Source organism: Motacilla alba, chromosome 1A (genome assembly GCF_015832195.1).
Source record: "Motacilla alba alba isolate MOTALB_02 chromosome 1A, Motacilla_alba_V1.0_pri, whole genome shotgun sequence".
In the NCBI taxonomy this organism is placed as follows: domain Eukaryota; kingdom Metazoa; phylum Chordata; class Aves; order Passeriformes; family Motacillidae; genus Motacilla; species Motacilla alba.
The window spans coordinates 64373480-64392119 of NC_052031.1; the positions used below are offsets into that span (position 1 = coordinate 64373480).

The following is an 18640-nucleotide window of genomic DNA, read 5'->3' on the forward strand; positions in this document are numbered from 1 at the left end:
AAAAAGCAAAAAGTTTCCATTTGACATTTCTGGAACAAATAATTTTCCGACTAAACTTTTTCAATGCTACATTTTTTTTCCCTGCTTCTTTTCAGCTGGAACTCTTTGCTTCACTTGACCTGAACTTGCAGTTCTTGACAATCCATCTGAAAAGGCTTTTTCCCAGAAAATGCACTATTCACAAAAATAGCTCGTCCAGCTGAACCCAGGCAGAGGATTTTAGTATCATCCAGTTGGTTACTGATTTGTAAACTGGCCAGAAGCCTGTAGCCTGGTAGCCAAGTTGTCAAATTGTTCTTTATTTCTGCTGAATGAACTTCTAGGAACTGCAGTGAGTGAGCAGGGCCCTGTTTCATTAGGCAGCACACATCCATGTAAAGCCAAGCTCCCTCGTGCTGCATAAAGCATGTTTCCACCAGGTAATGAAATCAGCTGGAACAAAAAGGTATTTGAGGGCTGCAAATAAACTAGAAGCTTCTACTGAAAAGATAATTGAGAAAGCATGTGCCTTGTCCAAAGGCAACGAAAGCAACCAGAGCCTAAGGGTGAGAGACTGGGAGGTAACATCAGCTACGTTTGGATGCTGGCTTGGGATTTTCTTCAAGGATAACAGGCAGTAACTGCTGGGGAGCTCCTGTGCAACCCTCCAGCAGGAATCTCCTACCCAACTAAGGTGGTGGCATTATTCTCCTCAACTTCCTCACTGGAAACTTGGTGCTGGTGATAGAAAAGATTGGATGTCAAAATGTGGCCAATTGAATGATTTAAACTTTAACAGTTTCTTTTCTGTTGTGTGCCTGATGCAGAAAATAAAAGTCAGTATCGGTGGTCACCATGAGGAATATCAAGCAGATTTTTTTTTTTTTTTGACAGGTCCAGGGGATGAGAGTTGGAAAGTTTGGGCATTGGACAGCCCAGCTGCACCCCCAGGCCAGCCACACTGCACTTGCAGGTCGTGCAGGCAGCAGGGACACAGGCAGCTCGCCTGGGCTGCCCAAGGGCTGGGGGAAGCCCACCTCTCACCCTCTGAGACGTCACCAAGCCGAGGCACCGCTGCAGTCGCCTTGTGACAAAAACTCCATTTTTTCTGAGGGACTACAGATCCATGAGAAGTCTTCCATGGGGGTGCCATTGGCCTGCAGGCAGGTTGGTGGGGAGAGCCCGGCTCTGCTGGGCTCGGGGAAGGAGGGAGCAGGCAGGGAAGGAGGGAGTGGGCCTGTTCTGGCAGGCCGTGAGGGGAGAGCGCTGGAAGCGCCTCAGCTGCACTGCTCTCCTCACCCGCCCGCAGTGGATCCCTGCCTGGCCTCCTTCTCCAGCCATAGCTCCGGAGCAGGGAGAGGAGCCTGGCCTAGCATGAAAGCACCATGTCCTGAGGGCACCAGGCACAGCTGGGCCAGAGAGGGATTGTCCTGCTCTGCTCTGGGGCAGCCTCACCTCGAATATTGTGTGAAGTTTTGGGTGCCACAATATCAGAGAGACATTAAACCGTTAGACAGTGTCTAAAGGAGGGCACGAGGATGGTGAAGGGCCTCGAGGGGAAGCCGTGTGAGGAGCAGCTGAGGGCACTTGGTCTGTTCAGCTGGAGGAGGCTGAGGGCAGCCATGGCAGCCACAGCTTCTCCTGAGGGGCAGAGGAGGGGCAGGCACTGAGCTCTGCTCTCTGGGACCGGGGACAGGACCCGAGGGAACGGCTGGAGCTGGGCCAGGGGAGGCCCAGACTGGATATCAGGGAAAGATTCTTTCCCCAGAGGGTGTCGGGCACTGCCCAGGCTCCCCAGGGAATGGTCACGGCCCCGAGGCTGCCAGAGCTCCAGGAGCATTTGGACAACGCTCTCAGGGATGCACAGGGTGGGATTGTTGGGGTGTCTGTGCAGGGCCAGGGGTTGGACTGGATGATCCTTGTGGGTCCCTCCCAGCTCAGGATATTCCGTGATTCTATGGTTCTGCTAGTCATGAGTAGGGGGACGTTCCCCTTCCTCAGCTCTGCTCAGCTGCTGCTCTCCCCCAACTCCACAGGGGCTGCTCAAGGCAGGCACTGGAGAGGCACCCTGGGCATTGCAGTCCCTCATGGGCATTGCAGTCCCTCATGGGCACATGGATTGTCCTGCAAAGACAGGGAGCCCCCCTGTACAACGAGGACAAAGGTCCTGGGACAAGGCCTGCCACTAAGGGTGTTTTCAGAGGTTGCAACACAGATCTGGGCTTTGAGGAAGTCGAAATTACCATGGCATGTCCTCCTCTGCCCTGCTGTGCTGTCGGTTTCCCCCCAGGCACTGTGTGAGAAAGTGAGCATGGATTTAATTGCCGTGGTGGCACAACATCCAGATGTTTTGAATACTTCTGTAGATTCCTCCTTGTTTGTGATGTGGTTAAGGCTGCTGGCAGCAAGGTGGGGATCATTTTATTTTGTGTCGGAGGAGAGAAAGTGATAACCCACTGTGATAGATTGGTGCCTGCTCCCTGCTGGGGCCACCACTGCTGCCAGCAGTTCTGGGTGGGAGGGTGAGGGCTGGAGATGCAGGGGACCCCGGAGAACCCTTGGTGAGGGGAACACAGCCTGGGGCAGGCACAGCAGCTTGGTGGTGAAGGCTGCTGGGCTCAGCCCTTGGTGGGGGGCTGAAGGTGCACAAGAGCAGCCTGCAAGGGCTTCTGCCCTGCTCTGCTCCACCTCATCACAGTCGCTCTGGAATATAGATATCACACATATTGATCCTGAACAAAACCTGACTTGGGTCAGCACACCAGATGCAATTTTCCTGGGGGATCCTGGGTCAAGTGCTGGGGCTAAATGTTGCCTCTCTGGCCTCACCCCCAGCTGGACCCAGCCAGTGCAGGCCTTCCCCTTGGGGTCCCTGGCAGTCCACACCCAGCCCACAGCCCCATGCACTGGGGTTACTGGCTCCTGTTGGGGCCCCTCAAGAATGAAATCCCAGCCCTGCAGTTCAGCTGCTGGTAACTGGAACTCCTGTGAAGTCCTGCTGTGTTGTGGACAGCAGGTAGTGGGATCAGGCGTGCAGGAAAGGTCTGAGCACTAACCAGCATCATTAAAAAGTGACTGCATGAAAGAAAATGAAGTTGCTGTTTGAAATATTTGCTGCAACTGCTTGTGGAGGCTTCTGCATTGTGCTTTTTTTTTTGTCTTGACTGGACATCCTGAGACACAGCTGAGATTGAAGCACCTCTTCTAGATGAGGATGTTGCTTTGGACAGGCACTGCCTGCACCTGCCTTACTGTCTAAATATGAGCCATCACCTATTGCTCTCAGTCCGTCTGGTAAGTGCCAAGCACTGATCATAGCTGGGCTCTCATGCAGTTGATGGCTGCTGAGCTGCTGCTTCTGCATTCAGTGTTGGTAATGGATGTTCCAGTTCCCATCTGGGGTCAGGTGGTTAATGTCCATCTGGTTTCAGTCATGCTGTGCCAGTTTATCACACTGAGTTATAGACCCCTGCTTCCTGGGAAGGTCCTTTGGGGAACAGCACATCCTCACTGGCAGAAGCAGAAGTAGTTGCAGATCTAAGCAGTTTTTTTCTGCAATCCTTCTGTGGTGAGTGCATGCAGCTGTAACTTTCAGAAAGTTCTTTCTCATTTTATCTTTGTCTTCTTGATGGAATGAACAGTCTCTGAGCATCCTCTTCTCCCTTCTTAAGGTTGGGAGATCAGCTTTTGCCTCTGTGGCTGTAGCTATCCCGCTGAGTTCCTCACCTTATCAGCTGAACTGGCTCCCTGAAAGTGAGTCCAATATAGGAGGTGGGATTTTGTTTTGCTTGGTTTTAAAGAAGAATAATGTTTGTGCATTTTATATATAGGCTAAGGGCCCACACAAGGAAAAAGTTTCTAATTGTTCCTGATGCAATGTGTTTGGCAGTGAGAAAAAAATGTGGGTGGGGAATACAACACCTACTGCAATTATCCTTCTTGCCTCCTTGTAGGGGGAGTGAAGAGAACGAAAGCAATTTGTCTTTGGCAGGCATTTGTGCTCTTCTGTAGGGCTCTGAAGCTGTTGACTATCAATGCAAACAAAGATCTGCACCCCTAGTGTCATACTTGTGTAAAGATGTAAAAAAAAAAATAAAAGCAACTCCCTGAGTTAAATTAAATTAATTGATGACTCCTCACATGCTGCTAAATGACAAAACTAAACCCCTAAAATCCCCTCAGGGTCTTTCTTGGACTTTGCCAGGCAGCAAAGGACCAGAAGGGTTCAAGGTGAGGGGAAATGTCTCAGGGGCAATCAGGGACATTAGGAAAGTACCTGCCGCCTCTGTGAATAGAGCAACACCCACCTCCCTTGCATCATCTTTCCCCAGCTCATCTTCACTGAGGCTGTGAAGATCAAAATACTGGTGTGAGCTGGCAAGTGAATATCATGGGGATTTCAGAGCCTGGAAATTTCAGCAATCTTGTGTGGAGGTGGTTACTCCTGTGGCCAACTCTTCATCAAAGACGAGATGGCGCTGGAAGTGTGTGCTGTGTGCCACACTGCCAAGGAAGCATCCAGGAGACTATGCTGTGTTTTGTATACTCACATATAATGTACTGAAGTTAACTTTCTCTCCAATGGATTTTCATCTTGGAAAGGATGGGGCTTTCCTCTAAAGCCTACACACAGGGTGGTCTTGACACAGGAGGCTACCAGTGGCAGACAACACAATTGTTTGGAGATACATGGTGCTCCTGGGTGAATAAAGGGGCAGCACCAAAGACAGGCAGCAGGGTCTGGCTCTGGGGACTTGGGTGTCCCCTATGAAGCACAGAAGTGCTACTTGTCTTCCATGTTCCTCTACCCCTCTCTTGTTCCTCTGGCCCCCCATGAACCCCCCAACAAAGCAGCTACAGACTCCTTTGAAACAAAACTGTTGGGTCCCTCTCAGATGGCTGCACAGAGCAGTTGGGGAGGTCATGATTGAAAGGTAGAAAGTAAGTGGTGAGGGCTGCAGCTGAAGGCCTCAGAGACCTGTGCACATAAGAGCTCTTCTGAAGCACGGACAGCAGAACAGCCAAACTGTCTGACAGTGTGCAAAGACTGCCCCAGGAATTTAGTTTTCCAGCCTGGTTAGCTCGAAAGTGAAAACAGTTGTGGGTGTGTTGGGTTAGATGTCAGAAAGCAAAAAGGGAATGGCAGCATGGAGCACCATGGGAGGCAGATGGCCACAGAGAGCTGGCCCAAGTGGGATCCAGCTGGGCTGTGGTTTCCCGCTCCTCTCCCACTTTGGGATGCTTTTTCCCACTATCATTCTTACAGCAGCACTGCTGCTCATGTGGTTGGGCAGTGAGTCAGACCGAGGAGCTGAAAACCAGCCTCTTCCTTCTGTGCAGGTTATTTTCACCAGGTCAGTGTGTGTGGAGGCTGCCAAAGGCTGGTGCTGGCACCAGGAGGGGTGTGAGAGTACGTGGGAGGACCTGGGTGTATTAGACTAACATCTGAGGCTGCACAGAGAGAATCCTTATTGTAGATTAGGTGAGGTGGGTTGTGTTGGCTGCTCCCTAGGAGCAGAAAGAACTGGGGAGCTGGTCCTTTACTGTTTTTATCCTTTTTTCCCCTTGTTAGTCTCAGATGGACCTGTGTGTTCCTCTGCTTTCTGCAGGTGCTCCTGGAAGCAGTGTATTGTCTCCTGCTGCTTTGTAACAACTACTCACGGTTGCCCCTGGGCTGACACCTCTGCTTTCCCACACAGGCACATCCATTCCTGTAATTGGGTGGATTTACCAATATGTTCTCAATTTGGTCACACATTAAGACATTGTCAATTTTCACAGAGGTAAAAGGTGGCCAACACACTCAGCACAGAGTTCCTCTGTCCATGGCCTGTGATTTTTATTCAGTTTTGTTTTGTTTCAGCGTTCATAAGATCTAAATCACAAGCAAATCATTTGCCCAACTGGTCACATTATTGCCACTGCTCTTAGTTTGGTGGAGGACAGGAGCAGATGTCACCTCTGAGATGTCCCCACTCCTGGCAAAGCTGGGCTTAAGGAGAGACTCAGTTATACCACAAAGCCTGTGAATTTTTCATGTGGCTTCCTAGGGATGCTGGCAACACTGCAGTGAAACAAGAGATCAAAAGAGCAAAAGACAACAGGACATTTATTTTGTGGATTGGAAATTGCTCACTCATTGCACACAGACCACATGTGGCTGCGACCCACAGGAGGCATCTGTCTTACATAAAAAGAATCAAGGTGGAAAAAGTAGAAGTGAACTAGATGCTTGTTTTCTGATTAGGACTGCTTAAATGGTTCTTGAAGAGGTGCATGAATTGATTTTCCCCTTTGTTTTTCTGGCAGTGAGCCTTGGGGTCTAACGAGCTCATTACAAATATCCTTGTGCCCATCACTAACAGGTGAAGAAGAGCAGAATTTCTTTTCCTTCCCCTTCCCCTCTGCAGCAGCAGCAGCAGCTACAGCTGTTCAGCAAAGCCTCACAATACTTCTTTTACTTTTTTCCAAAAATTGACTTTCCAACCCAAGACACGAGGCTTGGTTGACATTTTGTGGAGGAAGGATGAAACAGGACAGAGCTGAAACACTTCCCTCTTGTGTAAACAAAAGCTGGGAGAAAAACAGTTGTTTTGAATTTAAAGAAAATGTTTTCATTTGTAAAACGAATAATTTCCTGAAAGACTTATGGCTGAATGAAAAATGTTTCCTTCTTTGTGGAATTCTCTTGGATAACCATTTAACTTTTTGCAATTGCCTCTCACACCCAAAGCCATGTTCTCTTGCTGGCTTTTCAGCATCTCTCCTCTTCCCCTTCCCATGCAAAATCCATGGGTTTTGTTGACATCAATGAAAACTGTAGGTTAATCAGTCCTTTAGAAAGTTGGACCATAGTTTCCTGAGTCTTGAGATGGACTTGGCTTGTTTTTTTGAAGTTGGTCCTGTTTTGTACTACAGCCTTTTGCTGTGAAATTATCTCTATGGAAACTCTTCCAGTTGGGAAATACATGACTTGACAACACTGGATGCCTCAGTCCTTGAGAGGCCTTAGGTCTGAGGCTGATTTTGTACGGTCAGTTCATCTGTGTTGGGATTTGATGGATGTCAAGACAGGTCTCTGCAAAGTACCATTAAAACAAATTGTTGTGTTTTTCACTCCAAGGTGGGAATTGACTTGGTTGAGAAAGTTGCTGTGAGGGTTAAATTTTACTTTTGTAGTAAACCCTCAATTTTTCCAGGGTAGGATATATTTTATGGACACTGCTCGGATCTCTGTGTTGCACAGACTTTATACAGCCCTAATTTCCATTGGCTTTAGCAGAGCAAAGGTGTCCCCTCATGCATGAAATTGTTACTGTGGGATGGCAGATCTCTCTGGCCCATTTTCCTCCTGTTCTGTGTAAGGTTGAGGGAATTTCAGTGGTGGGTCAGATTATGTGAATTAACTACTTGGTGAAGTCCTGGCCGTGTGAAATTTGTCTGCCCATTAATTATTCTTGCTTGCTGATTCTATGGAAATTTTAGGAGTGATCTGGAATGTGAGTTTGGGAGGAAGAATCTGTGAGGCAGCAGGTTCCAAAAAGCATTCACCAACACTAAGAACATTTTGAAAAGAAATAAAGACACAGGCAGCCCCTTTTGCTGATGTGTTTGCTACTGTCTTTGCAGGCTATCTCCCCAGGGTCATTCCCAAGTGGAGAGAAAACCTCCCACCCTAGCTGGAGGGTTGGAAGAAGCATGATTGTTGAGTTTTCTGGGTTCTCATGGGACCAGAAGGACACCTCAATGTGCGTTCCTCCCTTTCCCCATTCTGTTTCAGATCAGCTAGTTCTCAATCGAGTGATGTGCTCTCTGGAACCTTTCCTGCACGAAAGAGCTGGTCAGCACCCCAAGAAACAAGTGTGGATGTGTCCTGCAGCTCCCTGGGCCAGGAGCAGCCTCTCCAGGAAGCCACTAAGAACCCACTAGCATCCCTTGCTTACTGTCTTGGTTTGAAAAGACAGGTGTCCGCTAAGGAAGGCAGGAGCCTCTCTTGAAATGGAAAATGTAAACCCCCTCCCTCTGAATTGTTATAATTTTGAAATTAAGGGGCTCTCAGGCAAAGATATGAGAATAGGAATAACAGTTCTTTACTAGGAAAATTAAAGTTCTAATGTAGTAGTAAAAAAAAAAACCAAAAAAAAAAACCAACCAACAAACCAAAAAAAAAAAAAAAAAACCAAAACCAAAAACAAAACCAACCACTGACAAGAGTAGAATACAACCCGACACCCTGGTGGTCAGGGTGTTGGTAGCAGTCCAACTGAAATGGTGGCTGCAGCCCTCCTGCAGTGCCAGGTGTGGTTCTGTGGGAGCAGTGATCCTGTAGGAGGGTGTAGTTTTCCTCTGAAGGTCCTGTGGTGGGAATCCAGTGTAAAAGAAAGCTGCTCCTCTGTGAATCCAGTGGGAAAAGGCTGTCTCTGATGTTCTAAATCTCAGATTCTACCCAGGTAGAAATGCTTGGCTCCTCCCCCTGCGTGCAGCAACTCACAAAGGGACAATGTAATTTTATCAGTCATGCAGTGAGACTCAATGGCCCATTAACAGAAGATATCCCCCGGAGGGAGGATGCTTGTGGAAGAAATAAAGAAAACTGCCCCACCTGGTTTTAACAGATGCTAATAGAATACATCCTTTTGGTTACATCTTGCATTGCAACCTAAGACACATACTTAGCTGGAAAAAAGAGTAAGAGTTGCACTGCTTGCAGTCAGTAAGGATCTCCGTGTGAGAATACTGTGGTTTAGAGAAGTTAGAGAAGAGAAGCACAGTGAAAGCTAATGGCTGGAAGCAGAATTAAGATGGAGTTAAATGGGGGAAAAAGGGACACATTTTAATGCAGGAAATGACTAACCTTTGGTGCAGAGGAGGTGGAGTCCTCATTTTGCAGGGCTTTGAATAGAGGCCTGCTCAGGTTCTGCAAGCACACATTGACAAAGTGAAAGTTACTGACCTTGGCCCTTCCTGTGGCGAACACTCCCTGCTTTCCTTGTCGGATCATCCCAACTGACTCTTGCTTGCCTCAGCTTTCATGCAACCCCTGCTTCTTTTCCTCACTTTCTTCTGACGGGTCATGCACTCACATCTTTCCGCAGCCTGCTGGAAACAATACCTGCTTTGTTTGAGCTGTCTTCAGTTCCTTCCCTTCACCTTGTCAAACACCAGGAAGGGTTGACTTGGAAACTTTGTCCATTTAGCGGAACTTGGCTTCAAGTCAACAACCCCAGGCTAACAGTGTTTATCAGGCAGTAGGAGATCAATTCTAATTCCTGAACAGTTATCATTCTTCCTGTTGTGGCTGTTCTCCAGCACTTTGAGATGCTGGGAAACTTTATGCAGAGGTGTTTGCAGGAGGCAGAGAGATTGATGTGTCCCTGCAGGTTTTACAACTGATCGTATCGGCCATAACGACCTCTGCTGTCTTATGGGAGGGCACTGTGTTTTCCTTTTTTCCCCCTAAATGTTGGCTGTAGTTTGTGACAGCAGTCACACAAAGAGGGTTTGCCTGTTTTAAACTGGTATCTCAGCCTGGTTCCTGTGCTGGCACTGAGGATGGAGGAGATGCACACACTTGCTTTTGTTGACAAATGGACAACATTGAAGAAAACAGGTGTACTGCTCCAATTCTCTGTAGCAATTGCCAGATTATTTCTTTCCCATTTGTACATTTAGCCTGCCCCAGTCTGCCAAGAATCCAAGAAATGTGTGTCCTGCAGAGTGATAACCTAAGCCTTCACTGGACATGTAGCCAGGGTGGAGAGATGGTCAGTAAATAGACAGATTGCCTGAGTTATGATGACTAACCCTGGACGATGGTCATTAAGCACTGTTAGTGCTGTCCTTTTGAGCAAATGAGGGCTGTTACAGCAGGGATACAACAGTACTGCCACAGGGGAGGAGGAAAAGGCTGTTTCATTAACTGGTGACATTGGCACTGTTGGACCCAGCTCAGGCTGAGCTGGTTGCTGAGCATCCACACCCCATTCCCCTTTTTTCAAGGCAACAACGGGAGGAAAGAGCATGGAGGGATGAAGGTGGGAACACAGGCTCTTGCCCTCTCTTTTTCTGCTCTGACTTCAAAATGACATAAAACTTTTCTGTTGATTGAGGAAACAGGTAGGGACACCTCAAATGAAGAAATGGATGTGATTATGTTCACCATTGGCACAGTCCTGTCTTACATTTTGTGCTGGAGTTCTGGCTACCTTGGCAATAATTTCTTCACACCTCATGTCCTTGATTATTTTGGAAGTAGGTTCTGGGAAGTTCATCCTCACCTGGCTCTCTGTTGGGCTCTTAGGAGCTGCTTGGGGGGGTGAAAGCTTGAACCAGTCTGCAAACCTTCCCCTCCTCTCTCCAAGCCTCCCCCTTGCTGGGCACGGCAGGATGGCGATGTGCAGTGGGACATTTCTCCTGAAGTAGCTCATGAAGTCGTATCTTTCTCCCATCAGGTGGATATAATTTGGCTCAGCTTCCAGTTCTGCATGGTGAGGAGGCTGCAGCAGAACTGAGCAAGGTGTGCCTGTGGTGGACCCCGTGTAACCAGCAGATCCCTGGATGCTTGGGAATCCAGTATGGACAGACCTGACATGTGACAGATCCATCTGTTCCTGTGCTGTTGGAATACTTACACTGACACACCAACCTTTTCTTTCAGGTGATTAATGCAGCATGTTTGGTCTTGGGCTTCATGCTGTGGCAGTGCACCCTTTCTCTCCTCACATCTTTCCTAAGTGACTCTTTCTGTGTTTGGAAGCTGCTTGTGTTTCAAACTGAGGTCAGCATTTTCTCGTTTGCTTGTGCCTCAGAGGTGGCGTCACATCTGGGAGCAGTGAAAACCTTTCTTCCTACATAATTAAAAAATGGTGCTGTCAGCAGCCTCTGCAGGTCCTCAGGGTGTGTGGACAGTCACTGAGGTCTTCTTTGACACCCTTGCAAAATCTCTCCTGGTCAGTGCTGGGAGCTGGATGGAGGAATTGTGCACTACCATGCTTGTGGCAGCTGTAGTCTGCAAACCTCTGCATTGTCCATGCTCCCTGTGCTGGTGTTGGCCTGGGAGCTTCCCTGTGCAGCTCAGTCAGTTTTGAAAATGGGAAGGAAGATACACTGAACATGCACTGCTGTGCCTCTTCTGTCCCAGAGCATCCAAAGGATGTTCTCTGGACTCAAGACTAGTTCTTGAGCTGAGACTAATCCTCACTGGAGCAACAGCCAAAACCACTTCTTCCACTATGCCTTTGACCTGCAGCATTTGCTATTGTTCAGAGTGCAAAAGAAAGCTGTGCCAAGGTGTAGGATACATCTATTTCCTCTTCTAAAATTAAAGGAAAATGGCCTTAAGGGACTGAATTATAGTGGAACACACCTTGTTTCCTTCTCGCTTGATGTCTTGGCTCAGAAAGGGGTTTGCTTACTGCTTACTGCTTATTCTTTGTGTTTTAAAAACACCAGTGAAAGGAAACAAAAAATAAACAAGTACTGAGCAGGGAGCAGCTGAGTGCTCCTAGCTCACACATCAGCCAGATTTTCATGGGTCATGCTCAGCTGTGGATGGGACATTTTAACCTGCCATGAAGATATGGATCTATTGAACGAGATCAGAGGAGGGCTACAAGGATGATCAGAGGGCTGCAGCATCTCTCCTAAGAGGACAGGATGAGAGAGTGGGGTTGTTCAGCCTGGAGGAGGCTTCAGGGAGACCTTTAAAATGCATGATTTTATCTGAAGGAAGCCTACATGAAAGTTCAAGTTTTTACAAGGGCGTGGAGGTGGTGGGACAAGATGGAATGACTTTAAGCGTAAGGAGTGTAGGTTTTTATTAGATAATAGAAAGAAATTCTCCCTGGTGAAGATGGTGAGACCCTGGCACTGTATGCCAGAGAAGCTGTGGCTGCCCCAGCCCTGGAAGTGTCCAAGGCCAGGATGCACAGAGCTTGGTGCAACCTGGGATAGTGGAAAATGTTCTTGTCAATGGCAGGGGTGGAATGAGATGAACTTTAAGGTCCCTTCCAACCCAAACCATTCTGTGATTCTTTTGAGTTGCTCCCACCAGAGAGTACTGGCTGTGGGCTGTGTGCTGCTGCCAGGATGTGTTTGCTGTGGCATTTGGTGGCACCTCTCTCAAGCAGGGTTGTGTTTGTTTGTTTGCTGTGGCATTTGGTGGCATCTCTGGAGCAGGGATGTTCAAAAACCCTCCAGAGGCCTCACGCTGTCAAAAGCAGCAGAAACCCCACCATGCAGGGGACAGGGACGGCAGGGAGCAGTTTGTGCCACCTCATCTTGCTTTCCCCTCACCTCCTGATTAGGGATGGCCACTTGAAAATACAGTCCTGCTATGCTGGAAGAGAGGGGCTGGGTTTCTAGACTGGTTTGCAAAGATGAATATTCTTTAAAACCTGTTTCTCTCATAGTCTTTGATCTGGCCTATTAAGCAGGCTAAAAAGATGCATCAACATCACAAAAAATAATTTTTGGTTTTCCTTTTTTCTTCTATGTCCACTCCAACAGAAGAAAGCAGAGCCAGGTACACACATCCAGTCATTAGAGGAGTACTTGGCTTATCTCTCAGGACAGACAGCAAAGTAAATATTTCAAGGGACAGCCTTAACTTTTCTGAACAACACTTCCCAGGGAAAATCAAGGCACTGCTCATACGTTTGGGGAAGGGGAGCCTGCAGGTTTCATTTCCTGACTGAAAGCAGCTGCTGTGTGCTATGCTCTTAGGTACCACGGCTCTTAAAAAGAAATAGCCTTGTAGCAATGATTGCACCAACAAATTTGGCATTCCTGCTTTTATATTAAATTTTTTTATTGAGATGATGTAATTACAAGCATTTTAAAAATTATTTGCAACTCACTGGCCCTGAGAATAGGCTTGTTTTTGTTTTGTTACATTCATTTGATTCAGTCCCTTACCCCACACCTTAAAAAAACAAAAGCCATCATCAATAAAAACACTAGAATTTTATTTTTTTTAAAAAAAAAGACCTCAAACTCTGGATTCGTGTACAGTTGCAGTCTGACAAAAAAGATCTGGAGAATGCATATGTGGAGTTTGAAATATGGGGAGAATGGCAGCAACTTAGTGTTCACAGAAAGGGCCCCAGTAGTGTTCTCTGGATGGAGAGGCAGTCAACAGGTTTCAAACTTTATTCAAGCAAATATTCTGCTGTGGAACTGCAGCATGTCCTACATGACTGACCTGTGGCTTGTTGAGGCTTGTAGCAAGCTGATGACAGTGAAGGTCCCACTTAACCTTTGCATAACCACTAAACCACTCAGAACCCTTGCTGGGTGCTGAGGTTGGCAGGGATCTGGTCAAACCCCCTCTGCTCAGGCAGGGCCAACCAGGTGCAGTTGCCCAGGACTGTGTCCAGGTGACTTTTGTGCGTCTCCAAGGATGAAATGCTTTCTCCCTTTCCCCCACTTGCTCTGGTGGCAAAGGCAGAAAGTTTGGCTGTTTTGCTGCTGGCAAATTCTACACTGGGGAATCAGAAACTGGGGGAGGGGAGGAAGGCAGGTGTCAGTGTTGGTGGAAAGACAGTGTTACCTTTGCTAGCCCTGGCAGGCAGCGACACATTCCTATGGCTCGGGATGTTAATGCTGTCTTTGCATTCCCATGGATCTGCCAGTGGATGTGAGGTCAGTGGGAATCTCCCTCCTGCAGCTGCTCTAGCCTGCCACTACATTTTTATTTTTAATCATACCAAGACCCCAAGAGCAGTTAAAATCCTGCAGTTCCCGCAACAGGCCCCAAGGCCCTGCAGTCCTGGCAGCTCCAGTGTCACCCACACTGTTCCCTTTGGCACCTGGAAATTTGGCAGGAGACAGGAAGGGCCTCTGTGGGACTGGCCTGTTCCAAGGTCAAAGGCTACTTTCATTCCAACTAGCATCAGCCTTGGGAGAAATCCTTCTCTGTGATGACATCTTAAGACGTCCTTTATGTGTAAACTGAGAAGCGTTTCCAACAGCCACAAACATTTTTTTCCCCTTTGACTTAGATTCTGCAAGTGGAAGTGATTGCATTTCTTTGTAAAGGTGAACATTTCCACTATAAAGCTTCCCTACTGGACAATGCGTGATTTTCCTGTCTTACCCGGTGCTGAGGATGGACTTAATTTGGTAGATAATGGTGAGGAAATGGGTGGATTGTCTCTGGTTCTCTGTATTCTGCAGTGCGCACCTTGGCCACGACAAAAAGCTGTGACTCAACAGAGCACTTTATGCAGAAAGTCTCTATTGGTTTTGGTTTTTTTTTTTTTGTCCCTCACCATCTTGTAACAGCAGGCTGAAGAAAATAATGCAGTTATGCAGTTGTCTAGACCACAGCAGTAAAGAGGATGAATCACCCTCTGCAAAAACTTTCTCTTTCTACCACTGGACACCCAAGGATCCAGCTAGAGCCTTTCTTTACGTTGGTACTTCTGATCACACTCCATCTGTCAAATTTACCACTTCAGCTCCTGAGACCTGGCTGCAACTTGGGGGCCCTTGAGCAACGTGACAGAGCAGCTCCTTGGGCCCTTGGTCTCAAGGGACCTTAGGTTTCAGATCTGTGACTACTGAAGTCTCACAGTGTCTCCCAATCTCACGCCCCATGAGCTCCAAGGACTTCAGAGTCACAACAGAGACAGGTGACACATTGCTAAAAAACACTCTCCTGTCCATTATTTTGAGGCAGAACAGATCAAGTACGTGGTGTGCTGGGACTTGTAACTTACTGTGATTTTGTAGAAAAATGTGGCTGGGAAAAGCTCAGGGAGAAATGTACACCCTGTCACCCCTCATCAGATACTGGCTCAGAAAAATCTCTCCTTGTTGTACGATGCTTATCTGTACCACCCTTAAAAAAGCTGTTCCTTCTACGACCTGTGACTCAATATTAAGTCTTTGGTGAGATTGGCCTATCTCTGTTTAAACACAGGGGACACTGTTCATTGCAGAGTGCCATTTTTTCCTGGATAGATTAACCCTCTTGTTAAATACGTGGAAAGAGCAAATGTCGTGTTGGTTTAATAGCTGATAAAAGCTCTATCATGGGAATGTACCTTGTTTTTTGGTTGAAATGGATTAGATTAGCCTTTTGATTTTTTTCCAGATCTAGTTTCTTTTATGTTTCCATTAAAGAGGCTTTCTGTTTTTAATGCACTGCTGTGGACGTGCTTTCTTTCAGGCACCACGTGATTCCTGCAGTTTTCCTATAAACCTTCTCCCTCTGCAAGCATCATTCCTGCTGCTAGATCTTCTTTCCATTCCAAGGACCACTGCTGATAGATGCTGGACACCACAGACATTCCTGTCCTGGTGCTCCAAGCTGTGAAATGAAACAGGCCAGCAGTTTCTTTTGTTTGGGCATCAAGGACTCCTGAGCTTTCTGTGACCAAACTAGGCATTGCCTCGTGCCAAGCACCCTCAGAGCAGCAAACCAAATGGAGGCACCTTGCAACCAGAACAAAACCCCAAACCAAGAAAACAACACGGCCGTAGGGTTTGTTTTTCTCTTGTCTTCAATCATGTTAAAAACAGGCAAGCTGGGACAAGCTTCCTTGATGGCAGAGCTGTAGGATGGGGGAGGGCAGTGGGAGGCATAAAAAAAACCCCAAATCCCAAAACAAAGCCAAAATCAATTACAAGATATAAGTATAGCTATTTGGTCTCTAGTTCTCTAACATCAGATTTTGGAGTGGTGAATCATCTACCTCTCCAGCAGCACAAAATGATCCTGGAGAGGCTTCTGAGTAATACAAACCATGTGATGAGTCCCTTTGCTTTCTCCCTATGATGTAAGGAACAGTCCTTCACCTTTCACCCCAAAATTGCTAGCAGGTATGAGAAACACCCCTTCCTTCTGTAATTACAGATGCTTCAGTCTTTCTTTTTATAGAAAACTCTGAACTAAAATTCACAATTCTGCATTGTGAATATACTGGGGAGGGGGGGATTACATATATATATATATTTTATATATATATATATATATATGGAACTATTAGATATATATACATATATATGTATTTGTCCCCACCCTCCCTTCCCCCTCCTCCATTCTACCACTTCTTTGCTAGAAGAAGGGAAAATGCTAACTGATAGTCACTTGCAGAGGTTTGTCACATTTATTTTTCTCCTCTCTGGAGCACTTAGGTGATTGGTTTTGGTCCATATTCCAGCAGTTAACAGCCACTCGGAGTGCTCTTTGTGAGCCCAAGCTATGCTGGGATGACAGCCCAGCCTACATCTGAAGGGTGTCTCCTCTTCATTTGACAGGTATGTGTGGGAAATTCTTTTGGTAGTTTCAACACGTTTCCCAGTGGCAGCACATATAAATTGATCCAAGCAAACTGGAAGCTTTGAGCAAATCCCTTCTGTGTTGCTATTGTTTATGCAGTGTTGTGTCATGAGACTTGCACAGAAAATAAGAGCACTCTATTTCCATAGGAAAGCCTTCCAAAAACAAAAAAATCAAAAAAAGAAGAAGCATAATCTGATGTCTTGTCCTATGTGAGATAAGGAAAGTCAAACTGCATGTTTATTAGGGAAAAAAAAATGACAAAAAAAACCCCAAAACTGAAACAAACCAAAAAGAAAGAAAAAACTCAAGGGAGACTTTGTAGGAACAGTGAAGTAGTGCATAAGTCCAGGCTTTCTCTCCTTGGCTTTCCTGCCAGCACCACTTCTGCCAGTTAGTTTGTTTTGTTAAGGTGCTTCAGGTCCTGCGTGGTCTTCCAGCTAAGCAGCGACCTCAAGTACTGCTCCTGTGGTGTTGCTTCCCCTCCCCAACCGTGCCGACCGTCAGGCTGATGTTTCTCCCCTGGACCCACAGAGGTGCTGCACCTGTTTCCTTCAGCACTCATCTTCTTGATATATTTGTTCATCCAGTTCCTGGGATTCAAGGTGCTCGAGGCGGTCTGTCCGGCCACTCATGATCTCGTCTGGGGTCTTCATGAACCTGCAAAACAGAGAAACAAGTGCATTTCTCAGGAGTCTTAGCTTTTATCTCCATCAAGTATTTGAGAGCCCTGAGCTCTACAGCTCCTAAGATAATCTTTGCTGTATCCTCCCAAAGTCTTAGTATTTTTCAGCTTCTGCCCAGGTGTCTTCCCTCCTCCATACCTTGAAAGGAAACAAAGAAATCACTGGCCTTTACCCTGGCTTCTTGAAAGCCCAAATCTGAACCAAACCCATAGATTTTTCTAAAGAATTATATTTATTATTGTCCCTCATATTGTTTGCTGTTTTTATGTCAGATGGCAGCTTAGCCCAGGTACACTCATGTGTGGTGTCTGGTGACAGAGACATGAAAGGTGTTTATGATCAGCATATTTCAAAGCACAAGCCCTTGCAAGGTGTGGGGAGGCACAGGGCTACTGGTTTGTACAGGCCTGCGTGTAGGTGAGTGAGAACATGAAACACCAAAGGAACAGAGGGGGAAAAAGCCAAGGTCCAACTCAGAACAACTCCAGGAATGGAAAAAGCCCTGAAGGAAAAAGGTTTAGGGCTAGAGAACTGTAAGCAAAGACAGCCTCTTCCTGTGTGCTTGTAGAAAGTGTGACTGCAGTGAGGCAGCATCCTCTGTAATGAATGCCACGGCTAAGTCTGCAGGGTGCTGGAGACAGAAACTGCCTCTGGGGAGGCATGGCAGCAGCAGGAAATGAGAAAGGACATCCACCAGCTTGCAGGTTAAGTCCTCAGTCTTTGCCAGGACGCTGTTGTGTACTACTGCACAGAGGTAGCACAGAAAGGCTCTGCTTTTTCATTTTCAATTTTATGAGGTAGGAAGAGAGAGTGGCACAGGAAGGATGAAACACTGGTTTCAACACAAATCAGTTTCCCAACTCCCAAGCACTTCTGGAGAAATTAGGATGAAAGATGTTTATGCTGGAAGTGGTACAAAATTTCACAGTCTTTCATTAACAACGTACTGGTTAACATGCAGCAGTATGAAATGTGCTAATTGTAAGAGCTGATTTTATTTCAGGTTGATGATATGCTCAGCATCCTTGCCCAGTGAAAACAAAAACAACCAGCAGCAGCCTCGTTACTAGCCCTGACTCAGAACGGTCACTGCTAGAGCCTCTCAGCAAATACAGAGTAGCCTGGAACTAACCTTTTGCCATCCCTTCTAATTTTGGAAATCATGTGCATATATGCATTTAGGGGGAAAAAAAGGGCTATGACTCATGGCTGTGTCACTGCTGAAAAAATGCTGCTGCAACAAACAGCGTTACAGTGGTGAAAAACTTGTGTGCAGGAGGGGTGAATCAGCGCCTGGCTACACACTGCACCAAATCCCATGGCCAGACTGTGCTCTGATTTAAACCCTGTTTAAACCCTGTGACTGTCCTGTCACTTGCATGACAATGAAATCAAAACACTGAGTGGTCCCACTGCCATGGGACCCACTCCCCTTTCCATGTGGGGCATGGGCTGATATGAGCTGCACCACAGGATTTTGGGTATTCCTCCTGGTCTGTGCTTTAAGCCACATCAAGGAAACCACACTGTGGGTATTTCCAATAGCATTTGATTACATTAAAAAAAAACCCAAACAAAAAACAACCCAACCCAGAACTGCATGAAAATTAAGACACACTATCTGTGACCTATTTTGTTGCAAAAGACACCCAGCCAACCTATTAGAAATCCTTTTCTGACTCCATCTTAC

General features: G+C 46.8%; 1 protein-coding gene across 10 annotated transcripts in view; it reads right to left on the minus strand.

The window, feature by feature from the left end:
- Positions 1-12766: 12766 nt before the first annotated feature.
- ETV6 (ETS variant transcription factor 6) overlaps positions 12767-18640 on the minus strand; it is a 132150-nt gene continuing 126276 nt past the window's right edge. For all 10 annotated transcript variants that reach the window (XM_038155763.1, XM_038155769.1, XM_038155768.1 and 7 more), the window contains one exon: positions 12767-16924. In XM_038155763.1, coding sequence (XP_038011691.1) covers positions 16819-16924 — 106 coding nt within the window. In that variant the 3' untranslated portion in view covers positions 12767-16818. The remainder of the gene's footprint in view (positions 16925-18640) is intronic.